General features: G+C 37.9%; 1 protein-coding gene across 3 annotated transcripts in view; it reads left to right on the top strand.

Annotated features, from left to right (window-relative positions):
* The window catches only part of FBLN2 (fibulin 2), a 183,339-nt gene that overhangs the window by 141,642 nt on the left and 14,486 nt on the right, over positions 1–27,211 (top strand). For all 3 annotated transcript variants that reach the window (XM_060766004.2, XM_060766003.2, XM_060766002.2), the window contains 7 exons: positions 1,720–1,926; positions 4,752–4,871; positions 5,323–5,424; positions 16,741–16,875; positions 19,359–19,496; positions 19,828–19,971; positions 26,845–26,973. In XM_060766004.2, the coding sequence (XP_060621987.2) occupies positions 1,720–1,926; positions 4,752–4,871; positions 5,323–5,424; positions 16,741–16,875; positions 19,359–19,496; positions 19,828–19,971; positions 26,845–26,973 (975 nt within the window). The remainder of the gene's footprint in view (positions 1–1,719; positions 1,927–4,751; positions 4,872–5,322; positions 5,425–16,740; positions 16,876–19,358; positions 19,497–19,827; positions 19,972–26,844; positions 26,974–27,211) is intronic.

Raw genomic sequence — 27,211 nt, 5'->3', positions numbered from 1 at the left:
CTACATGATCAAAATTTGACAACAAACAGGAATTGGTAATTTTCTAATTTGCAGATAGTCATCAAATTTAGAGGGAAAACCACTTTCCCCATGTAACTAGAGGGGCGAGAGAAAGCCCGGTATGCTAGGAACATGAGCTGGTGGTGGTGGCTCTCCATTACTCCTTGTACTCAGGACTTCTTCCATTCAATCTCTCATCTCTAGAGAGGGAAGAGGAGAAAGGGAGGGGAGGGAGGGGGGAGAGAGAGGGGGAAGGCCAGCTGGTAAGCCAGATCCTGACTGGACTCCAGATCTGGAATCTGGTTGATCTCTCCCACTTTATCTCTGAAGATGGGAGAGGGAAGGGCACAAGCCCTGTGTGCCAGGAGCAATGGAAACCCACCACCCCCTCATGCTCCTAGCACACAGAGCTTCCTACCTTCCCTTTGTTAGCTTCCACTCTTGATGGACACAAGTAGGACGGAGAGAGAAACAGGGGTCATGTGGCTCTCACACTCTCTGAGCCACTGCTCTCCCTTCAAAACAAACCTAGGGTGAGGATGCTGCACCCGGATGATGCAAAAGGAAAACAAGGAAATTGAGAGCTGAATGAGCTCTGGAAAATTTCAATACTGCTCAGCCTTGGGAAAGTGTGAGGGAGAGGGGTATGCATATACAGAGTGGTGCCTGGAGAAAGGAAGAAGCTGCAAAAAAAAGCCTTTAAGTTCTATGCAGTTCAAGTTTTGGGAAGGTGGGAGAGCTGACACCTAATAAAGGGTTCAGGAGGCAGAAGTTGCATTGGGGGCACGCTGGGAAGGCTTTTCAAATAAAAGAGGTGTCTTGCAATTGAAAAAATATATTTTAAGAAATCATAGCTCAAAAAAAGTTGTGTCTTACAATGAATGGTGCTTTAGGTTCAGTATAATACGGAATTATTATCCCATTTTATCTCTATAAAAGGTGCTCCTAACAACACTAAAAACAATGCAATATACAATGTAAAATTTTAAAAAACATAAAAATGCTAAAATGGGATTGAACTTCAAAACTACTTAAAAATAAACAGTTAAAAACATTAACACATACCTAAAAACTCTATACATCACTCCCTGGCTCAGTCTTAAAAACATTTTTCTTTAAGGTTGCATACCACATATCCTTTTTCATGGTTCACTTGTTGCCTACCATTTGCATGATTTATTTCTTTATTTACTTTATTTTTAACTCTCCTTTCTCCCGATATAGGGATTCAAGGCAGTTGACAGGAATCAATTTGTATAGTGGGCCCTTGATATCCACTTGGGGTTGCTTTCAGGACATCCTATGGCTACCAAAATTTGTGGATGCTCCAGTATGTAATGACACAGTAAAATGGTGTTACATGACCAAACCTATGTTTATACAGCTCCTCCCCCCCCCCCCCGCCCCCATAACCATGGGTTGCACATCAAACGGAAATGCCACCATGGCACCCAGCGGGGAACTGTGCAAAGACTGACAACAGGAATCCTAAAAGAGAGATGTAATTCCCAGTGTCCCTTTCACTTGTGTTATTGCAACCAGTGTTATTTAGAGAGGGGTCAGGCCATGGCGATATGGGTGGAGATAGGAATTTCTAGGTAAGGTCTGTCAGATCCTTGAGCTCTTTGCTAGTATTCAAGGTCTTCTCAGTCATATATATATAGATAATGAATTTCCCTTGGTGTCTTAACACAATTAATTGCTAGGAAATGTTGACAGTTTCAGACACTGAAGATCACAATGAAGCTTTGTCTATCAGTAATGAAGCTGAAATGTCAAACAACTTACCTGGAGATGACCTGGATGAATGCCTTGCCTATCCTGGAGAGCTCTGTCAACACCTCTGCATCAACACAGTAGGATCCTACAAGTGCTCATGTTTCCCAAGATTTACTTTACAGGACGATGGACTCAGCTGTAATCCAGGTAAGGCAATAAATTTGAAACCAAACTAAAAGTTCATTCTGTCAGATTTATACTTTCATCTTTCGTTTTCCTTCATTTACTAAGCATGACAGTGCAGTACATGTCTCGGTTATCTTCCATCTGGATTACTACAAATGCGTTTTATCTGGGACTTCCTTTGAAAAGATCTCAGAAACTGCAGTTTGCCTAAAAAGTTGCAGCCAGATTATTTAACTGGGGCTGGCTATAGGAAACATGCAATTCCCTTTTTTTGCAATGGCTCTATTGGCTGCTCAATTCTAAGTACTAGTTTTAAGCTAGAAAGCCCTATATGTGTTTTGTCCAGGTTTTTTGGAAGACAATATCTTCCTTTACAGGCCAATTAGAGCTCTACCATCTTCTGAAGAGGCCCTGTCCCATCACTTTTTCTTGGTTATTTGACAAGAGCAGCCATTGTTCCGCAAAGTAAATAGGATTAAGTGTACCTCCTCAGCCAAGCAATCTTTATTATTGCATTTCATATTGCCTTTCAGGATTTCAATTTGCCCAGTTTCAGACCCAGTCTTTCATTACCTGTTGGGTAAAAATAGGAAACACTCAATTCCTTATCAATAGAACCGGTTTGTCAAATAATAAAATAAATTTAAGAATGAAGTAATTATAATACAGTAAAATATGTGGATGGGCGTATATTAATTACCTTTCAGGGGAAAGCTGAAAAAGGCAATACAGAATTCTGTAGGATAGGGGCCCACCACTGAAAAGGTCCTGCCTTACTGACCTCTAGTTGATAAGGTATCTTTCACATAGTCTAAACTCAGAGTGCTTGGAGTCAGAACACTGAATTAAGTCTTTTAAAACACAAGCAAGAAATGTAGTTGATGCATAACTAGTGTCATATGACCCCATTCTGAATATGGACTCTGTAAACCAGATTTTGCATCAACTAAAGTTTATGACTGATCTTCAAATGGTTCATCATATAGTGCATCCATATTTTCCAGTTGGGGCATAATTGAAAACAAGTAGTATTGATGGTTACTGCTTCCACTTGAGCTTTTACAGGCAACACTACATCCAAAAACACCCGTATTCACAAAACTAAAGTAATCCTCTTGAGATAAGTGTGTTTCCGCATCTGTAATACACATCCACTACCTACAAGAACAAATTATGGTGTTCCTCAGTATCCCTGAGATGACTAGATGGAAAACAGAAAAAGCTGCATATCAACTGCATACTAATAACACTACAACCCCAACATCAGTGAGACATCTCCCAGTGGTGCCATATATGTTAATGATGTGGCACAAATACAGAACCTTGCTGTATCCCTTGGCCAAGGGTCAGGGTGCACCCCACCCCCCCCCACCCCCCGCAAAAAAGAGGGGGGGGGAGAGAAAAGATTTTTAGCACTTTGAAGCCTCATGAAACTGTAGTTAAATTTGTTTCTCCACTAATTGCGGAATAAACATTAAAAAAAGAATCTTCTGTATCTCTGAGGGAACTGTAGGCTTTTATAAGGAAATAGAGCCTAGTAAAATGTCTTTAACTATATAATCGCCTTCCCCAACACACACACAAAACCATCTAGGGTTACATCTGCACAGAATTTGTTCTCTTGTATTTCTTCTAACCTTGGTTTCCTAGCCAGCAAGAAAATACGTTATTTCAATCATGTGTTTTGCCCCTGCCAAAAGCAATAAACAGCCTTCACACTTCTCTCTCTCTTATTTTTACTCTGATTCAGTCCAATGATATCTCTACAGAAGGGTAATGATTTTTCAGAACAAAACCTGCATATTTAATTAATGTTTCAGAGGGGATACTGAATCATTAGTCCAGACCCACTAGCAGCCGTATTACATTGTGTTTAACGTTAACAGAAACATATGATGCTGCAGCTTGGTTTGTAGTCAGAGAATAAATTTTTAAAATGCTATTGCAAAGAAACACTTGGTAAGTGTTTCTTGTCTTGATATTTGGGTTTTTTTGTTACTATTTCGTCCATGGCAAACTGAGTATGGAAGGTGAATTGGAATGAAATGATTGAGATATTAATTCTTAATTTATTTCATTTCTGCTACCATTATTAGAAACTGGTGATATCTGCCAGTAATTTGTCAGTATTATTGGAGAGAACTCAGTCTTCTTGGAGAGTTATGTTGCTCTGGCTTTGTTTTGTTTTTCTAGAGTCTAGACTAGTGGTTCTCAACCTGTGGGTCCCCAAGTGTTTTGACCTAGTACGCCCAGAAATCCCAGCCAGTTTACCAGCTGTTAGGATTTCTGGGAGTTGAAAACCAAAACATCTGGGAACCCACAAGCTGAGAACCACTGGTCTAGACCTTAAGACTTTAAAGTGGGGATCTTTACTTCAACCCTATGAACAGTAATGGCATAATCATATGGGCAGACTATGTCAACAGAGGCAAAGATAATGAGCAGACCTGGAACCCTTTCACAATGCACAGTTTCAGTGTTATGACTCTACTTGTCATTTGTGGGCATTTCAAATTCACAGAGAGTTCTAGTTGCTCAAGGTCAGCCAGTAGATTTCCATGGCTGAGTGCAGATTCAAACACTTGTCTCCAGCAGTCAATGACATGGAACCCACCAGCCGATAAAACATTGCTTTCACTGCAGTCATACTTTTTCAATAATACCTGCCTTAATTCCAAGATTAAAAAAGGAATCCCAACAGGACTGTTTTCATGTTTCCTTATATGCTATTCATTATTATCTTAAATACTGTTTTGTAAATCTCACTTGGAATCTATCTCTGTGGTAAATGATAGGTAGAAAGCAATGCAATGATAGCTGACTGCCCTCCTTTTTTATACAAACAGATTTTGAAGAAGAAGGACCAAACACGGCATTGGGAGACAAAGCCACTGTTGTACCTGAACCTTTGAAGAACCCACCTGTGACAGTTAATGGTTTACAGGAAGAACAAGATAGGTGTAAAGGTAGGAACTAGAGGCAAGTTGCAAAAGTATGTAGGAAATTCTAAAACTTTCTTGGCTGTTTTTTTTTTTTTCAATTCATGTTCACGTCCTGTCTCCAGACATAGCCCAAAGGAAGAGATGGGCAAGCTCTCAGAGAATAACCTGCTGAGGTAATTTCAGGGTAGCTTCCAAATTCAAGGTTATTTCATGTAAGCTATTTAAGATTGTTGAGGCAACACAGCTGTATGTGGTAATTTAAAATTCGCAGATGGGAATGAATGGCACAGGTGTGTTTGCCTATAAAGGGAGGATTGTACATGGTGATTACAGTTATGAGAATAGATTGTTTGTTTTTACATTTTACAGTCTGTGATGACAAGTGTTATAATTAGTGGAAGGAAGCTTTAAACTTTAAATTGAGTTGTACACTGATTTTTTTCTCTTGCGGTTTTTGAAATATTGTTTTTCCTAGATAATGGTCCCTGCAAGCACACATGCAATATCGTGGAAGGGACAATTGAATGCTCTTGTTTACCTGGATATGCTCTCATGGCAGATGGGGTTTCCTGTGAAGGTGAGCAAATGTTGTTCAGTATACTCAGTTTTGTAGAGTGAAATATATTTGAAATAGATATGAACAGATTCACTAAGATGGGGATTGTCTCTTGCCCTTGACAAGTAGAAGGACATCAACCTGTTCCTCCCAATATGATAGGCAGTGCACAGCATGGAATTTTCATGCTGTGCCTTCAGTGTTATAATTAGACAAGCTTCTTTATGACTAGAACAAACCTCTTCCTCATTTGCTCACTAAAGTCTTCTGCAATAAGAAACCCTCACAAAATGTAGGTGATTTTAAATGGGTCTTACGTAGCAACTGTACAAGATGTTATTTGCATGGAAAATCATAGGCCAAAGATTGTTTAGCTAAGGGACAAAATGGCACACCCTCCCCCGAGCTTTACACCAAAGTTGAGTGGACTATCATGATAAAACTTACAGTAACACTGCTAAGGGTATAGCACCTTCCACCATAATCAAGGAAGCAGGTTACAGGACAATCTGTATGAAGGACACAACTCTGCCCTCGAAAAGAGGAGAGGCATAGCTGTAATGTTGGCACTGCTGCTTTACACATATTTTTGCATCTTCAGCCTGAAGCAGTTGCTTCACTTTGTAAACTGATAGGACTGGCCCTGGTGATGATATCATAACAATTGGAAAATTACCTCTATGACATTTTAAAGCTTGACTTATAAAATGGGGATTGAGGACATGGGAGAAAATGCTTTTCCATGCGAGATCATCAATCCAAATCAGAACGGAGAAGCTACAGCCCACATGTACCCTCTTGGCAGTCCACCAAAGATCACAAACTCATCCATCTCATTTAAATATTTTACTTGGCCTATTTTCACTCTATATTTTGCACTCAAAAACTATACATTAATGCAACAGCTTGCTTCCCTCAGAACCTTCCCCCTCCAAACATTTTTTGTCCAAAATGGAGGTAAGTTGATGAGGTATCACTTCTGGCACACAAGGTTGTGCTAGTCCAGTCTGTGTGGGGGTTAGCTTCTGCTCAACCCCATGCAATTGTTCACAATCTGTTGAAAGACACATAGGAATATAAGTGTGTTGGTACTTAGTAGTAGTTCAGTCTTAGATATCGTAGATACTATCATGCAAAGCTGACTTCCTTGAATGTGATGTGATGAGTCTTCTACACAGAACAGAAGAAACACAAACTTAATTTATTTCTTCATTGGCTATGCGGAGCATTCCTCACAATAATTTTCACCCTTTGATATATTGGTTGTTTTCGGTTTGTTTTTGTGTGCCTTGAAGTTATTTCTGACTTAGGGTGACCCTGAGGTAACCTGGGTTTCTTGTCATGATTTGGTCAGAGAGAGGTTGAGTGGATTTTAATGGCTGAATAAGGATTCAAATCTTGAACTCCAGTGTCATTGTCCAACACTCAGACAACTATGCTACCCTGGCTGTCTCATTGGTACATCACTTCAAATTGTGATCACTTAAAAGGAGACTTAACACCGCAAATTCTAAAGAGAAGGAGAAACATTCTACACTGTAGTCAAGAATCCAATGGGATTCTGACAAAAACTCATATCCTCCAATTAAAGAATCAATTCAGTCATTTGGAAACTTAACACAAGGAAATTATAGAACTTTAATTCAGTTACATTGTTAATTATAGTGTTCTGCTGTGGAAGACATGTTATTTTGTCCCAGGAGTAATTTTAATGTAATGTTATTTTTTTCTGACTTTCTGACTACAATGTGTTGAAAAAGATCTGGATGAGTGCCTTACAGGTATTCACAGTTGTTTCAGAAGACAACTATGTGTGAACACACAGGGATCATTCTACTGTGTCAACCACACTGTTATCTGTGCAGAGGGCTTTGTACTCAACATGCATAGAAAATGTGTTGGTAAGATGATAGGTGTGAACAATTTACTTTGGCACTATCATCCATCATGCTCTGCAATAAAGTCAGCTCCTGCTCTTATTTGCAATAAGTCTCTCTATCTGTATTTAGTCTGTTAAGATATGTCTCCTTTTTTTGTAACTGTTTTTTCCATCATCTATTCTGTGTTGCTTGGCTTTGACTTCACAAGATGTTTACAGCCCCCAAAGTTAAGAACTATTCTTTCAAACAAACACATATGCCTTCTGGTTACATTTTTCTTCCTCTCTGCTGCAGCACAAGTGGCAATAGATTAAAACTAAGAAGATACACATGATAATGAACGTTGTTTCTGACACATATTCCCACTGTACGTGTTTCCTGTCACACTGTTTGTCTCAGAGGGTACGTGTGGTGCATGGAGTACATTTGCTATTGTTAAGGGTGTTTTTTTTATTACTTTTTTGGATACAGGGAAAACCACAAGCATATTATGGTTTTTAATTTATTGGGTTGCTGTCTCAGTCTCTTGATGGAACCATAAAGGGTTTTTTAGCCAGCTAATCAGTTATAGTGCTCCATCTTGAAGTATTTGGCAGAGAAATGTAAACAACTTTTCAAACTATAAGATTCTAATGTTTAATGTTTTAAAAATAATATCAGTATGTGAGACATGCTTCCAGACTGGGCGAATTAAGAAGAATTTTTGCCTTGATTTTGTGTAAGTTAATTATGAAAACTTTTAAAGCCCAGATGTAGTCACAACTAGATTTCCTGAATACGTGCTGAAACTCTCTGTCTGTTTATACAACATTCAACCAGAACTTGGAAAAGTTACATTTTGGGATTATAACTCTGCTGCTGCCAGGCTGATTAGGGGATTCTGGGAGTTTTAGTCAAATTACTAGTTCCAGTGAGAGTAGACATACTGTGTCAATAGGGTCAATGTTACCGTTGACTTGCCATTCAGCATTTTATTCAGTGTCACAAATCTTATTGGCCATTTTAATACTGATTCAATGTAGTTACTCTAACAGAAACAGACTTGAAATTTCATTTATGTGATTTGTTCATGGCTTAGCAGAGCTACTTGGTCTCATATACTATTGGATTGGCTGTGCTTCTCTAAATCTCCAGTCTTAGTTGCTGTTTACTATTAAGCCAGTTTCATTGAGCCTCCAGTTATTGTTGCTTACCTTCAAGTAAGCTTTGATGGATGGGTACCTTATAAAAAAGAGTCATCCAAGAACCCTGGTTATTAACAGCCCTGCTTGCATGCTCAAGACTGAGGCTACATTGAGTGAATCTAGCCACTTATAATGAACTAGCTGTTCCCTGCCACGCGTTGCTGTGGCCCAGTCTGTTGATCTGGAAAATAAACTAATTAGAAAGTGTTGATTTCTAATATATGTAATTTCTTTGTGCTTGTGGATAAACAGTATTCCTTGCTGTTTCTTTGTCAGTGTTGATGTGGAGTGTGTCTGGTTTGCCCACCCTGGAACATGCAACATAGTGTCCTTCTTTAAGGGTCCCTTTCAAATCTATGATACTATATCTCTCTGTGTGTGAATCATATCTATCTATATCTATGGCTAGATGGCTCTTTGTCAGGAGGGCTTTGATTACGTTTTCTTGCCCTGATGAAGGGAGTTGGAATGAATGGTCTTAAGTATTTTCTGTTGGTCATGGGGGTTCTGTGTGGGAAGTTTGCCCTGATCCTGTCATTCGTGGGGTTCAGAATGCTCGTTGATTGTAAGTGAACTGTGAATCCCAGTGATTACAAATCCCAAATGTCAAGGTCTGTTTTCCCCAAACTCCATCTGTCTTCATATTTGGGCGTATTGAGTGCTTGTGCCAAGTTTGGTCCAGACCCATCATTGTTTGAGCCCACAGTGCTCTCTGGATGTAGGTGAACTACAACTCCCAAATTTGAGGTCATTGTCTACCAAACCCTTCCAGTATTTTCTGTTGGTCATGGGAGTTCTGTGTGACAAGTTTGGTTCAATTCCATACTTGTGGAAATTGACATGACTCTTTAGCAACAACGTGCAGTGTTTATGATGGATCCTGAAGAAAATACTTCAGCTGCACTTCACAATAAGGAAAATCATCCTGTTTAGCAAGACTTGAAAATGCTGGTTTATGTTCAGTAAATCTTTGATTTTTATATATTTTTATGTATTTATATACCCATGGTCACGTAGAAATTTCTCAGGCAGAACGGGGTCATGAGTGGAGATTGTTGAAGAAGCTCTGATCCAGAGGATCACAGGACCCCCTCTCCTGCTGTAAAGAATGTGCATGGATAGAAACGAAACAAGCAAAAGCACCCAACCATGTGTGAGTGTATGTTTATATGCCTGGATCCTTACCAAGAAATTATTGTAGCAGTCATTTTCTGATGGATCATCTGTCTATAAATATGAGTAACTGCTTCTAGTTCACTTGAGTAAATGCAATCGATAGATAGATATTAGGAAAATTAGGGAGTCTGTAAGTATTTCAAAAGAGTTTGACTGATATTATTCCATAAAGCTAACCAGATGTTCACAAGATGCAATGCTAAGATGAAGTGGATGTTAGAAAAGCTATTTATCTATTTTAAAATCTTAAAAAGATTTTATTTTGAAAGCACTACTCAAGTCTCAGTGTATGAACATGTCCATAAGCTGAACATATTTGGGAATCTTTAGAAATGTTTGGAAATGATCATGGGAACACTTATCTGTCCTGTTAACAACAACAGTGTGGTAAACAACAACATCAAAAAATGATGAGGTGATAGCTAAGATGAAATTTCAAGGAGCATTTAGCCCATAGACGTATTGGAGGATATTCACTTTGAAAGTCTAGTTAAAATTGCACATATAGGGTTGGTACAAATAAGCTTTTCTTGGAACTTTAATACCTTATAACAGTTTGTTTATAGTTTTTATTTTACTGGCAGTCATCAAATTTCACATTTTTACAGATGAGAAGATACAGGTACATTTGCATTTGATTGCTTATTGACAGATTAACATCTTCTCATATATCTATATATAAGTGTGTGTGGGGGGGGCATTTTCTTGTACAAGTATGTCTCAGCATCCATCTAAAAACAATCAACATACAAGTCAAACATGTGAAATTTCTTTGACATGTATATAATATATTTTAAAGAAAGGGCTATTTATAAATCGTGTAGATGGGGAATATAATCGGAGACTTCTCTGTTTTCGTGTTTCCAAATCCTTTTTGTTTTAATGAAATGTCAAGGGCACTTGGGGATTCAGTCTGCAATTTATATTTTACTTTCTTCCCCCTGTAATAATTCACAGATTTTACTTTCAAGAGTGATAGAACTGCAGGTATCTTTCAAGTCACTTAAACCAACCTCCTGATAATGCAGGAAAACAAAGCTAGAGCATCCCCATGTTAGATGGCTGTTCAGTTTCTGTTTGAATGCATTCAAAGAGGGAAAGCCTAACCAGAACACAAAACAAAACTACATCTTAATACTGTTTATCTATTTGGTTATTTGCTTCACTTATACCCTGCCTTTCTCGCCTCAGCAGAGGGAGTCAAGGCGGCTTACAGTTGTCGTTGTCATCATCATCATCTTTATTTATACCCTGCCTCCTCTTCCTGAAGGGACTTGGGCAGCTTACAACAAATAAATACAATAAATATTATACATAAAATCATATATCAATTAATAAAACAGAATACACAACAATATAAGCATACATAAACAACAATTTAAAAACTATAAAGCCCTATAAAACTATATATATACATTTATATGCCGCCCTTCTCACCCCGAAGGGGACTCAGAGCGGCTTACAATATATGTTTTCATACAATATATTATATTATTAGCATAGTACAATATCAGTATATATTACTATATTGCACTATACCGTTATATTGTAATATTATTAGTAATATTACATGTAATGTAAATATATAATTATAATTATAATATTGAATTATTATTACTAGTATTATATTGTATTACATTATATATATAATGCCATTTAAAACCATCTATTCCTATGATTAAAGTTTCCAAGTTATGCATTCTAATCTTCCAGGGTTCCTCAGTGACCGTGCTAGTTGGGGACATTTGGGAGCTGAAGTTTAAAAGTAACATTTATAACCTTTGTGCTTGTAATCCTTTTGTTAATTCCTTCTGTTGTATCACAAACATATTTCTCATAATGTTCAATCAAAATTTGTCCCCTTGAAAGTTAAACATATTAGCTCTAGGCTTCTGGGCTAAGATATACCCTTCACTTGTTCAGAGTGCTGTTACAGACCCTGCTATTTGAATCTCATCTCCAGGCTAAATATACCTATATCTTTTCATTTTTCCTCATTTTTATGCTGATCGCCATCACTGCCTTCTTTGGAGCCCATTCCAATTTGTCTATGCTCCCTTTAAATTGTATCACAGGTGAGGCTGGGATAATGCAGAATGAAATCAAACTGTAAATGCTTGTCATTTCAAAACTGTGGTTGTAGCTACTCAATGTAAAATTCTATTACTCTTTTATGTTTGGCACATGCAAGTATTCATTTATGATTGTAAGGGGATCTGTAGTAAATTAAGCCAAATACTTATGTAGCCCAATAAATCTTTTACACAGTGATACAGACATGGTTCTCTACGCCCCTATCTCTTTAGATTTTAGGGATTTGGGGCTCTTTGCCATTTTCAACTAATATGGATTCTGTCTAGGATTCTGTTATTGCCTTCTGGCCACCTGAGTGTCCAACTTGTGATGTGAAAACTAGATACATAGAGTTAACATCAACACTTCACTTAAGCATCTTACATATTAGAATCCTGGGATATTTATATGCGAAAATAAAGATCTTTTCGGGAGGCCCTGCTCTTGGTCTCACCACCGTCACAGAGATTGTGATTGCCTCTTGGCTATGGAACTCCCTCTCTGGTGAGATTAGATCAGCCCCCTCCCTCTTGTCCTTCAGAAAGATGGTAAAAACCTGGCTATGGGACCAAGCTTTTGGGACAGTGTAATAAGGAAACAATAGAAAACTTTACCCTCCTGACGGGATTCAATATGGATGATTTCAGATGGTATTAAGCTGTTGATTTTAATGTGAAGATAACTGATTTTAGAGTGTGTGTATGTTTATAGTTTGTTTATGTTCCAGCATTGAATATTTGCCATGTATATGTTGTGCTCCACCCTGAGTCCCCTTCGAGACGAGAAGGGCAGAATATAAATGTTTTAAATAAATATTAAATACAATGAGCAGACTCTTTGGTGATTTTCAGTCTATTTAATATAGACAATCATAGATGCACAAACATATACATTCCTCTTAGGAAGAAACATAGACATGTCAATACCTGAGTGCTTTGTTTTCATCATATCACATTGTGTGGAGGACGTCATATATTCATAAAATTCCAATATATGTCAAGTAATATGTTATAGCTTCATAGGGATTTTGTTTCTCTCTGTATCTCTGTATCAGGGGTTCCTATAATGATCACACAGAAGAGCATTGCCATCTTAAACAATAAACTTCAACCATATATGTATTATCAACACCATCTCTTCTGTTGGGGAACAATATATCTCTGAACAGCTGTCTACATACACTTGGATATACAAGGGTTAATCTTTTGAGCATTGTTATATCTAACAGTATTCATTACACATCCATAAGCTTCTTAACAGGCATCCATCATAATCATAATGGGATATACATTTTAGTATAACTTAGATGAGAGAAAATATTTTATCTCTTTCTTACTAGTGTGATCTATCTCTGTCTGCCCACCTGAGCAGCTTATCAATTAGCACTAACAGTGGGGTTACACTGTAGCCTTCAGGCACATCATACAATGAAAAGTAGTGAAGCAATCTGATTTCAGGATCTTTAATTTTTCCCCAAGCCTTTGTCTATCTATCATCTGTCCTATCAAAACAAAGGGACTGACACTGCATTGTTTAATGGTTTAAAATATGCCTTTTAATATTTATATGTTTAATTCTATTTTAATGTTTATATGTGTTATGTTTTAATTCAAACATTGTTATGGTTTTTAATGTTAGCCTCCTTGAGTCTCCTTTGGAAGAGAAAAAGTTGGGTATAATACTATCACCACCACCACCACCACCACTACTACTAATAATAATAATAATAATAATAATAATGAAGAAAGATAAAATCACACAGATGGACTATAAACAGAAGCACAACTATGTGGCCCAAATAATTCATTGGAACTTATTTCACAATTACCACCTTCCAGTAGTAAAGAACTGGTGGAATAATAAACCTGCAAAGGTAGTGGGAAATGAACATGCAAAATACTGTGGGACTTTCAAATCCAGACTGACAAAGTTTTGGAGCACAATACACCAGAGATCACAATTGTGTGTGTGTGTGGGGGGGGGGGGTGGATTATTGATGTTGCCATACCAGGTGACAGTCGCATTGAGGAAAAACAGCAGAAAAAACTCACCCATTACCAGGACCTCAAAATTGAACTGCAAGGGTTCTGGCATAAACCAGTACAGGTGGTTCCAGTGTGATCAGCACACTGGGTGCCATGCTAAAAGATTTCAGCCGGCATTTGGAAACAATAAACATTGACAAAATCATGAGGCCACCTTACTTGTATCTGTGCACATCATTAAAAAATACATCACACAGCCTTACCGCTTGGGAAGTGTTCGACTTGTGATTTTGTGAGACGAAATCCAGCATATATATATCTTGTTTGCTGTGTCATACAATGTTTTTGTGTCAATAATAATAATAATAATAATAATAATAATAATTTGATGATGTTATCCATTCAAATGACTGCATCAGACGGGAGATGAATTCGATGGCATGCTCCATTTAATTATTTTCTGGTCTATATTTTATATTCTCTGCTTTAAATTCATTATCAATTTATTGTTATCCTAAGGTAACCTGGGTTTTCTTGGCAAGATTGGGTCAGAGAGGGTTAGCTTTTGCCTTCCTCTGAGACCAAGAGGCTGTGACTTGCCTAAAATCATCTAGTGGGTTTCATTCGTTGAGTTGAACCTGGCCATCAGAGTTGTAGTCCAACACGAAAGCCACTATACCATGCTGGACTTCTTAGTACAGGCAGTCCCCAAGTTACAAACATCTGACTTACAAATGACTCAAAGTTAAGACAACAGGAAGTAAGACAACAGGAAGTAAGAGAAGTCTGTCCCTAGGAAGCGAAGTTCACTCCTGAAAAAGTTATTATCATGGGGGAAAGATGTCTCCACTAAAGCTTTCTCACCAATCCAAGCAATTTAAAAACATCCAATTATCACAGGGACTGAAAGTGAGGTGAGATTTTCTGGACAGGGGCACATCCAACAAAACAAAACTACGGGGATGTTAGTCCTTCCCTATGCTATCCAAAGTTTATCAATCTATCCACATTTTCTGCACAGATTGTCCTTGAAATTGTCACATCATCTCTTTATTTTTAAAGAATTTTCCTTCATGCAATCTTTATTTTTTATAACTAAGATATAAAGAACCTGTATGTGTGAGTGGTGGGATAAATGAAGACAATTTCCTCCTTGGCCCAAGATTTTGAAGTCTTTACTATTAAAATTCTGGGTTTGAAAGCTTGAAGTTTCCGCCGCACTATGTAAAATTTGGTTTATTTTTCTTAGTGAATGGTCATCTGTAATAATTCCATTTTAGCTGTAATATGGTCCTCTCTATGCTGAGAATAGTGTACCAATTAAATCCAATTAGTGTAAATAGGACATAATTTCATTTCAACTTTTCTTTAAATGGTTTATCCAAATTTTCATGTTGCTTCATATTATCCAGTGAAAGAAGTGCTGCAGTGCGCCTACTGTGTGAGGGAATACAGCTTTGATTTACTTTTTAAACTGTCAACTTCTAAGTTTTGTTATAGTTACAATGATTACATATAGAGCTTGGAAAGTTATCTTAACATTTCTTTCCCATTCCTCCTAATAGTTTAAAAAGTAAATCATTGTCATTATCTCCTACAGTCGTTTAAAAGTAATTTGTTCCATTGCCCACTGTATTCCTTTTTTGATCCTTTGTCTTTTCAGTATTTGAAATATAGGACTGAGAAAGGAATCTGAAAAGCACTGTGACAAATTGCATCCAATATTATTTTTGCAATAACTTTTTTAAGTGACTGTTGATACCAGATCTGTAAGATTAGGCAGGTCAGCAGTTTTCATTCGTGATTATATTTCATAAAATCTCTTATAACATTTCTGTTATCTTGAATATACAATTGGTGGAGATCTGCGATCTCATCACATGGGTAAATTTCAACATCATAAGACGCTTCTGCTGAAGCTGAGCCATGGAGCACCACACTGCCCATGAAATGGCATAGGTTCATTTCCAGAAGGGTTTAGTGGCTCAACCAGGTGCAAGTGTCCTATGATGTTGTGCTGGCAACACGGGAGCTTCACCGTGTTCCATTAGGAACAATAGGGCTAGCGTGAGGGGAAGTTGTGTGCTGATGCTTCCCTAAGTGTGATTGTTCCACTGCCCTGCTGATTTGCCAGGGAGGCTGGCAAATAGGAACACCGGAGCTCATCAATGTGATGAAGTCCTTAGTGCCAGGTCCCAAACAGAAGTTAGTGACTATAGATTTCTTGGCTCCCTTTATTATTGTGTTAGACATTAGGATATCTCAGTGCACATGCTCTTTTTTATCATCTCCTTCAGATGGTGGGTTAGTCCTGAATTAAGAAATATTGCTTTTTGGGGTTACTTTGGGAGATCAAAGTCCCATCCCTGGATGCAGAATTATCTCAGGATCAAATGATAACAGTTTCTGTGTTGTTGGATGGAAAGATCAAGAACCTGACACAGGGTAAAAAGAAAAAAGAAAGAACCTGGCACAGGGTCGATATGTTCAGAATCTTGCTCTCAATCATTAGTGTTTTTCTAGACTCAATTTTAAGCTCCTGCTAATATTAAATGCCAATAGTTGGCAATGCTTTTAACAAAGAGTTTTTTCCTTCCTTGTGTCCTTCTCTGTGACTTTTACTCTAGGTTTCTTTGTCACTGCAGTTATGGGTGTTCTTTGTGGCCTGTGGTGCTCAAGTGACCAAATCCTTCCAAAAATGTTTTAATGAACATGAAATCTGAATTTGATTCACTGTCGTAACTAGTTTCATTCTGTGCATGATTCACAAAGCTTGCTATCAAAGCTTTCCTAACTTCTGTGTCTAATCAGTTATTTCCACTGTGACCTTGATAAATGTATCATTTAGTGCAAAATCACAAGAAGAAATATGTCACATGCCTTTCTACCAGAAGTGTATTAAGCTAGTCTACCAGCAAATGTTGAATATAGCACCATGTAAACCTTTTATGGGTTGATGTTTTGGCTTTGACCTGTAGTGAACCTAAAAGAGGTGTGGGCTTTAGTGTGTGATGTGCTTACATCTGTTTCCTCTTTCAGATATTAATGAATGTGTAACAGATGCTCATACTTGTAACAGAGGCGAACATTGTGTTAACACAGTTGGATCCTTTACATGTCTTCAGCAACTGAGCTGCCCATCAGGTTATGAAATTAAGGAGGGGGAATGTGTTGGTAAGGCCAGAACTTTACTTATTTTTGAACAAGCTTTGATTAGTTATTTAAATGTGTGGCTCATGTCCTCAACTCATGTCTTATGAGTAAATCTATGTGTCAAGATCTAAAATGTATCAAGATCTTGAACTAAGGCACATAACGGTAATTTTCTTTAATTAACAAAGTTAGTGGCCTGTTGTCTGGAGCCATACATGCAGAGAAACAACCAAAATAATTTGTATTATTTATATACAATGTTCTCTCTTGGTCTTCCTCATTCATTACCTTTGCTGACTGAACCAAATTCCGATGATAATTGGCCCCATATGTCCCAGTTTTCTTCTATGAAATGTCAGGGGACACATTAGCAGCAGTGTTCCCTGATCACCATATAATAGTTGTGTTAGGCAGCTCAAAATTATAGTCAAATAGTCTAATCCTTGAAGTTAGGTTAAAATCAGGGCTTAACATATATACATGCAAATATTATAGACATATTTGCCTGAGTTGATGAAGGACTAAATGGTTTGGGTACATATATAAATGCAATTCTCCAAATATCCATCCATGCCATCAGTATCAAAGATCTTTTCCCTTCAAAACAAAGGGATGAAAAGAACTTGGTGGTCGTTTTTTCTGAATGGAGTTTCTTGATCAAATACCTTAATAAGGCAGGGCTTCTAGCAATAGGACCTACTTGAGCTTTTTGGCACATTTAATCTAGCATGGTAGACCTGACCAGTAACACTGTTACCATCAGCAACACCTCTTGTCTCATAGGACACACAACACAACTATTACCAAAACGTATTGTAAAAATGGTTGAATTTCTTGCATACTAAACACAAAAGAACAAAAATTCAGCTTAAAATTGTCCAACACTTTAACATAGTTTGGATGGGAGGGATCGTGGTGTGATTTTTCAGGGGCCTGTGGTGTAATTTGAAGATGCGTGGTGCATTAATCAGTGCCTTAGTAGGAAACTTGTTGGCAGCTATACATACGGTGTCTTGATCAGATAAGTGATGTGATTAAATATTTTTTAAATCTAAGTAAAATTTTAATTTTAGAAATAGAAATCTATTATGTGGAGTGAGATGGGATCAGAATGGATCAAGACATTATTCTTCCAAAGGAATATCCCATCAAACTGATTCTAGTTAAGGTTCATAGTATCCAGTACAAGCCAATTTTTTTGAACACAGGACATAGCAAACCTTGAAAAAAATACACATTAGTAACAAAAAATAATTTCCATGAAATCCAAAATCTTCTGACTAAGATGGGTTTTTGCCTCTTCCTAATATTATTACTGCCCCTGAATTGTAGGAGTCAACTTCTAAATAATTTACTACATTCCAAAGCTCTTGGGGGAGGGGGAGATATTTGATATATCTAATATGCTGTTAACTTGAAGTCTAACATATTAAAATTACAAAGCAGATGCCAGGGCTAAAATTCAAGCATCCCTGTATTAAGCAATGCTTTCATTACCATGTTTTTGAGGGTGTGTTATTTTAGAAATAGATGAGTATTTGTAATCTGTCTGTGGATGTTTAATCTTTTCTTGGCAGAAAGGTTTCACAATTTGAGAAATTATAAAAAGGTCAAAACATGTGATGGTCTTGCATTTAATACCATTTTTTCAGCTTCCATTGATTTTGCCTTTTTTTAAAAGGAATGTTGGGCTTTCTAGTTATGGCCAAGCTGTCTTGCAATCCCAATAAAGTGGAAAACCAGCCCCGCTAGCATAGTTACACAGGATCATTTGCTATTTGACTATTTCTTCATTGTATTAGAGTAATCAGACATGAATAGGGGTGATGATCAAAGGACAGACATTTTCCTGCTAAGAAATAGATGGCATTGCATAGAGTCAGTTTCTGACAGGAGCCACATGGGGGGTGATCACCTCCTCCTATGGCAATGGCAAGAGCATGTAGATGCCGTATATGGTCAGTGTTACTTGGTATCACTCACTGCCATCACCGCTCAGGTTGCTAGCAGAAGTGCTACTTCCAGCTATATCCTCATCATTTTTCTCATCCATATTTCCACTGATGCAATAACATCTCCTTGAAAGTTTACCAAGGCTCATCCTTTAGCAGGTTGCATGACAGCGTAAAGTTCTGACCTGTGTTACTTCAAATATTCTCATACCAAAGCTTCCTTGATAGCAAATTTTAAAGAATTTAGGAAAGAGCAAAAGCTGCATACATTTTCTTCCAGATTTTTACCTGGAATACAGAGAGATGGAAAACGTAACAGTGGAGCTGGGTTAGCCAATCAAATATTGCTATTGAAACGAATCTCACAAATTATTGTAAAATGTCTCACTAGCACATGATGATGGTGTATATTATTTTGACAACTTATTATAGAGTCACCCTTTAAAAATGTACCCACCTTTTTGTTGTTGTTGAGCTTATATATGTGCATAAAAACTACAAGAGAATTACAAAAAGTATCTAAATTAATTGATTTTTAATCTTATTTTAAAGACATTGATGAATGTGAAAGGAAAATTCACAGTTGCAAGATAAACTTTGTATGTCAAAACACAAAGGGATCATTCTATTGTGAATCAAAACAACGGTGCATGGACGGGTTTCTACAAGATCCGGAGGGTAATTGTGTCGGTGAGTTTAACTTGAACAATGTATTTCTAGATGAATGAGCTGCTGATACTTTTGTATTATCCATATTTGATCATGTTTAATAGCCTTTAACGTTCCAATAATTTCTTTCTCTAAAACTAATTTCCTTTTATAAAAAAATACAATTAAAATAAAATTATAGATTGGATTTACATAATGTTAAATTTCTAAATGTTTGCCTAATAGATTCCCATCAGCCAGAAATTTATTGCACCATAAATCAAAGCCAAACGAATGCGAAAGAAGCAACAGCTGGAAGATGGGTTTCTGATTAATTTGATTCTGATACACTAATATATGATTTCTTCCACAGACATTAATGAATGTACATCAATTCCTGAGCCATGCAAAGCTGGGTTCAACTGTATCAATACTGTTGGATCCTATACGTGCCAAAAGAACCTTTTAGTGTGCAGCAGAGGGTATCATTCAAGTGAAGATGGGACCAGATGTGTTGGTAAGATTCAGATTCAGACACTTGGCTGCCTATTCAGATTCAATGCAACTGCAAACTCTAATGCTTATAATCAAGGTTCTTTTGAAATTCTTTTGTATCCCAAATTCCCATCGCTGCACAGAAATATTCTCTCTCCCCCCCCCCTCTCTCTCTGTATATATATAGCCCTGTGTTGGATCACTTTAGCAGCTGCCAAAAGATCAAAAGAAGTCAGTTTTGTACATATACATGCAGCAAGGCTAGTGAGGGAAGACTTATCCATGCTTCCTCTTTTTAACACATATAATGTCCAACCCTAAAAAGGAATTAATATTCCTCAGGCATCATAGGGATCTCATACATATTTGCACAAGGCTTTCGTTTTGGGAAGTCAGCCCTTAGTGAAAGGGAATGTTATTCGTCTTTCGGGCTACTTGTTTCAATTGACATTAATAATTATTTAGAGTATTGAGTTTTTCCAGATATATAAAATATTTGAGACTTATTTATTATAGTTCTGAATGTATTAAAGCAAATATATAAAAGGTAGATCTGTGTGTTGTACAGCAAATTATATACAATGATATTGTTATAGTGATGGTGAGGTTGACCGTAACCCCAGTTACTAAAGCTGGAGTAGATTATCCATAGAATCATAGAATCATAAAGTTGGAAGAGACCTCGTGGGGCATCCAGTCCAACCCCCTGCCAAGGAGCAGGATGTTAATGTTATTTTAGTTCCAAGTTGCATCTCCTATTAACTTTGACTTTGGAAGACTATTGGATTTTAGTGATTCCGATCTTTTCTTCTGAGCTGGAACCAGAAAGTGGTGTGTTGATTTGATCCAAATACAGTAAGATCAATAGTGAAAGGGTGTGTTAATTGGTGTGTTATTAATGAAACAAAGGGGGGGGGTGAGTCTGAGTGAAAGAGGGTCTAGCCTAGCAAACCTTTTGTATCATTACCCCAATACCCCCATACATATGGGATATATTGAGTATGGTGATCAGATCATGATGTGAATAAACATAACAGTTTAAATAATGCACCAGTAAGGCCTTTTCGCGAACCACCATGAGAATTTCGGGGGGGGGGGGGCTGAAGCCCCTCAAGCCCCCCCCCCCCCTGGCTACATGCCTGGCTACTATAATATCTCTGAAGAAGGCCAAAAGTGTGGTTGAAATAGTTGGGAAATGTCAGAGATAGTATCAGATCTCTGGAGCAGAGTGATCAATTTACAAGTCAGATTCTGAATAATGTGCCATCTCCCTCTTTCATGCACACACACACACTCATAGAGTCTAACATGGAAAGACTCTATGTGTGTGTGTGTGTGTGTGTGTGTGCATGAGCTCTTATAAATGAGTTCTTATAAGTTCTTGTAAAATGGATGAAAGTGGATTTACTTATAAATTTTATTTTATATTTATCGTATCAGGAGTGAACCAATGTATTTGAGAAAACACAAATTTTAAAAACTTGGCATTATACTAAATGTTATTGGAGAGCCTCTGGTGTCGCTATGAGAAGGTTCTCCATTGTGCATGTGGCAGGGCTCAGACTGCATTGGAATGTCGTGGACTCCACTTTGTAGCCCCATTTCTTAAGGTTGGCTCTACATCTCATGGTGCCAGAGCACAGTCTGTTCGGCGCCTTCCAAGTTGCCCAGTCTTCTGTGTGCCCAAGAAGGAGTCTCTCATTTGGTATCAGCCATGGATTGAGGTGCTTGGTTTTAGCCTGCCACTTTTGGATTCTCTGTGAGTTTCTCTATAGATCTTTAAAAACTATATCTTGATTTAAGGTATTGGTGTGCTGACTGATATCCAAATAAGGGATGGCTAGAGATGTCACTGCCTTGGTCCTTTCATTATTGGCTGCTACTTCCTGGTGTATGTCAGGTGGTGCAATACTGGCTAGACAGTGTAATTTCTCCAGTGGTGTAGGCTGCAGATAGCCTGTGATAATGCGGCATATCTCATTAAGAACCACATCCACTGTTTTAGCATGGTGAGATGTGTTCCACATTAGGCATGTGTACTCAGCAGCAGAGTAGCAATCCGCAAGGGAAGATATCTTCACTGTATATGGTTGTGATCTCCAGGTTGTGCCAGTCAGCTTTCATATGATATTGTGCCCAGCATCTACTTTTGCTTGATATTCAGGCAGTGCTTATTGTGGATCAGAGAACGGTCCAGGGTAACTCCCAGGTATTTGGGTGTGCTGTGATGCTCCAGTGGAATTCCTTCCCAGGTAATCCTCAGTGGTCAGGATGCTTGTCTGTTCTTAAGATGAAAAGCACATGTCTGTGTCTTAGATGGATTAGGAATCATCTGGTTTTCCCTGTAATAGGAAAACCAGATGATTTGGAGAGCTTCTGTTCAATCATCTCAAAGCTTCCTGCTTGAGCAATGATGGCACAATCATCAGCATAGATTAAACTCTCTGTCCCTTCTGGCAGTGGCTGGTCATTTGTGTAGATGTTGAACATGGGTGGAGCAAGCACGCTTCCCTGAGGCAGACTGTTCTGTTTTCACCATCTACTTCTCTGGCCTTGGAATTGAATAAAAAAGCTCCTGTTTTGTAGCACATTTCATATGAGGCAGGTGAAGTGGTAGTCCTTTGTGATATTATAATTTTCCTCAGGAGAAGGCAATGATTTACAGTGCCATAGGCCTCTTGCAGATCTATGAAGACAACTCCAGTTATCTGCTGCCTTTGAAAACCGTCTTCTATGTGCTGAGTCAGGTTCAACACTTTTGATGTTCAATCTTTGCCTTTCCTGAAGCCAGTTTGCTGTGGGATCATAAATTGGTCTATTTTTTCCACTGTTATATGCAGAATAAGTCTTTCCAGAACTTTGTAAAGATGGCACAACAGGGAGATTGGTCTGTAGCTTTTTGGGTCATTACAGTCTTTGCCTGGCTTCAAAATGGCGATGACTCTTGCTTTCCTCCAGATTTTGGGGATCTGACAGGATGCAATGCAGTTGTTCATCACCTTCAGCAGCCAGGACCTTGCTTTTGGGCCAAAGTTCTTAATTTGTTCCATACGTAGATCATCCAGGCCAGCAGCTTTGCCATTTTTGCATTTATTGAAGGCCATTTCCAGTTTGGTAGATGTAAAAGGTTCATGAATGTTCTTGTTCTCAATATCTGGTTGTCTGATTATTGGTTTCTTTCCTACTTTGGTGGCAAGGTTGGGTTTCCCATTCTTCAAGAGCTGGTGTGCTATCTGAACTGACTTTATGTTGGCATGGGTATTAGTTTGTGAGCGGTCATTGCTCAATCGTCTTAGCAGCCTCCACGCCTTCTGGCTGCTCCTGCCCATGTCGACTTCTGTTATCAGCTTTATCTGCTGTTCTTTTTTGGCTCCAGAGATGGGGGACAAAATGCTCTGCACTGCCTGAAGAGTTCGTTCACTAAATGGGACTTTGTTGTGGAGCCTGTAATAGTTTTCCAACAAGGTAGCTGTTTCAGTAGTAATGCCCTGAAGGTAGTGGGTTCTGCAGCCTCTCGGTATAGAGGCCCATGAGCAGGTTTTCACTATTTCGATAAAGTGCTCGTATTCCTCAGGGATTGGTGTGACTGATATGATCATGTCGTCTGACATGTCTGAGAATTTAGTCCAATTTGCCTTTCTGAAGTTGAATCTTCATTTAAATCGAACTTCCTGAGGCCTTATAGTTGGGAACAGTTGGCATACTATTGGTCGGTTCTGTGTGTTTGGTCCCACTGATTTTGTGCATCTGCACAATGCTGTCACTCACAAATAGGAGGTCTGGGTTGTATCCTCAGTGCCATGTCCCACTGTTATAGGATGGTGGGAGCTTACTATCATGAATAAGTGATAGTTTGTGCAGTTCAGCCCAGGAGAGGACGGCCTCTCCATTTTTATCCTCCTGAGCATAGCCCCATACATGACTATGGCTGTTGAAGTCACCAATTCACCAATTACTACTGCCCTACTTACAAATTACTTTTTGCATATTGTTGCATAGTATTATGGAGATGAGAAAGAAAAGAAAATTGTTACAGATTAGATTAATGCAGGAAAAGAGTGGATGGTTAAACAAACAAAGTCACCATATTGTAAAAGGCAATAACTCTAACAGAAAGCTTTGATTTTTAAAATGAAAAGTTAATAAGATGTCATCTACAATTGTTAGTAAGGTAGAGTACTTAAAATCCATGTTGCCTTCTGGACATACGTAAACCACTTTTCTTAAAATATAAATATTTTAGTAGGATTTATTTAAATAAGAAAGGGACATAAACAGTGAACCAGAACACATATACATTCTAATTGTTCCCTAACCCACTATTTCTTTCTTTCCTTTTTTAAGAGGTATGGGCAATTAGGTTTTAAACTGGATTAATTTATGGTAATAGACATATATCATCGGGACATGTCTGCAGCAAAACTGTGTGGTCACATCTTTTTGTTTAGTAAAAGCATCTTCCCAAGAATGTTCTTTCTCCTTAATTCACTAGATTGGTTAGCAGCAATTTCCTTGTGCATTTAATTGAAAAATACTGTAGCTATCATGAAATATGGTGCACTTCTGACTGAATAATGTTCTGGACCTAATTAAAGGCAAGACACAGTGGAACACACAATTTCACAGAAACTAATCAAAAGGCTGAACAAATGAATTAATGGCAACTAAAGTTGCTAATTTGCAGATTTAAATCTGTATTCAAATTAACTTTGTAATGCTTGCTCTGATGCAAGAAAGAGAAGCCAAGAGAGAGCACTTTAATGAAACTCTTGATCTGCCGTTTTATTGGTCCATACAAGAGACTGCATTAGAAAATAAATAAAATGGACTGGAAATATGTATAACCAAATCCAATTTTGCCCATCAATTTCGACATTGTCAGAGGATTTCAGATTACTTCTTCCCTGCACAAAGCTCATATCCAGATTTTACTCTTCTTTACAACCAAATATGAGGTTATCTTAAGTGAAATAAGATAATTACATAAATAAATAGTTGTATACATCCTCATGTCAGCATAGGTGCAGGGCCAGAACCGAATATTTCCCTTGTAGTAAATAGGTTCAAGCAAGATATCAACAAAGAAAAGGTTTATTTTCAAGGTACTTTTAAAATATTTTAAAATTTACAATTTAAAAATTGTAAAATTGTAAAATTATGCAATGGTAGCATTTTCATCATATGCTGCATTAGCAGTGACTTCCAGTCTCATGCAAGGTTCACAGTATAACTATTGAACTAATGCACTACGTATTTTTATGATGCCCCTAAATTCTGTTGTTTTCATGCAGCAGATTAACATGTTTTCCTCTTAGAAAATCCATGAGCTTTGTAATCAATGAGTCAAGTTACTAAAAGGGAAGTAATTCAAGTTATCTAATTAGCAAAGAGTGTTCAGAGAAGATGTCTCTCTCATAAACAGGATAAAACTGAAACTAAAAATAATCATAGAGAAAGAAGACATTAATGACTGGAATGTATAACCTCCTAACTGTTTTAGACTTGATAATATATTTTAAAGAGCTATTTTATTGCCAAAGAATATTACAAAATTAATATACAAATATCTTCCAAATAAAATGTAATGTAATGGTTATGGAACTAGCTATCTCTTGGATAGGGATGGGATCGTATTTTAAAAAATAATAGAAAAAGGGTGGGGGGAGGCGTTTCTGATTATCAGCCTCAGTGAGAAGAATCATCCTCAAACTCCTTTCTCATTTTTCCTCCAATCCTTAGATAGGCTGAAGGGCTAGTTTGCTCCCCTAGGTGAGAACCATTTATTTCCTACCCCCCAACGTGGGCAGTGATACGTAAGAAGCCAGAAGGGCAAGGGAGTGGCAGAGCAAGAAGGATCATTGTGTGGTTTCATCTGATAGCAAGCACATGTGCGTCAACATGAACCTGCTATCAGAATATAGGCAGGAGTGTAATCCACCTCTCTTGGCTAACTCCCAGCCCTGATTACACTGTAGAAAGAAACACTAAGTTATAGCCTCCATGATAATCTCTTGGCTTCCACATCACATACCAATGGGCAGCTAGGGGAGACCAAGCAAGAATCAACAAAAGCTAAAGCCTTTATGATCCTCACTGCATGATCCTGGAGGAACAGGAGAAGTGGGGAAAAATCTGAAAAGCTTTAAAAAAGGATTGAACAGTGAGGAGAAAATTGACAAACATACATGTTCTCTCCTGTGAGAAGTGATCATTTAAAAGATTGCATCCACAATCTTGGCTATAGATCATGGAATTTGAGAAAACCAACTCTAATTCAAGCCATCAGCCTGTTGTCAATCATATCCCCTAATTGCCAATTGCTCTCTAATTACATTACTTGCTGCTGTTATCAGGACGGTAGACCTAACAATGCAAACTTTTTGTATGTCTTGGTATATCTAAGTGCAAGAAAGGGTTTGTGTCAGGCACGCCACTTAGAATATTTTTGTATGGAAAGACAGTTCCATTCAATCTTGGAAAATGATGCTCTAATACATCAGAGCATCACAATCTACACTGGATTATATGTCAGTGTGAAGGTGCCTACCTATTCTAATTATATTAAATGCAGTTTGGTTAGGTGTGGTAAAATCTTTTGTTATAAATTAAACAGGCCTTGCAAACTGCATTGTAATTTAATTTTAAAACCACTGTGCGTATCCATGGAGAAAGACAGAACTGCATGAAACCAGATTTGGCAAGAGGGGACTGGGGATTGTTAATCACATTTTCCTGCAGCGGCAGGATAAAGTTAACTGTGCTTCTGTTCTGTTTTGATTCTCATGATGCAAAGCTTCTTCTTTCAATACAGCAGGCTACAAACTGTGATATTCAGAAAGTGACCAGCAGCTTGGCCCACTGCAGTGAGAGTAATTGCTACAATTTGCTTCCGCAGATGTTGATGAATGTCAGACCGGTGTCCACCGCTGCGGAGAGGGACAGATTTGTCACAATCTACCTGGGACTTACCGCTGTGACTGCAAGATGGGATATCAATATGATTCATTCAGCAGAACTTGCATTGGTATGTATAGCACAAGAAGGGATGATATTGCTGATTGATGAGACATGGAGTCCAGTTAGTATTTACGTGTTGTTCTTTCCAGCCCAATTATTATTTTTCCAGCACTAGGGCTCAAAGAAAGAGGTAACAGAATTGTTTCATACACAAACACCAGTTTGGCTATTTATCAGTCACGCTATTAAAAATATGTTATGGGGGCAACCTAGTCCTCTAGTTCTTATCTGTAAATTAAAATATC

The sequence above is a fragment of the Anolis sagrei genome, chromosome 2 (genome assembly GCF_037176765.1).
Source record: "Anolis sagrei isolate rAnoSag1 chromosome 2, rAnoSag1.mat, whole genome shotgun sequence".
NCBI lineage: Eukaryota > Metazoa > Chordata > Lepidosauria > Squamata > Dactyloidae > Anolis > Anolis sagrei.
Note: the sequence above shows the minus strand (reverse complement) of the source record. Positions and strands in the feature narration are given on the sequence as shown.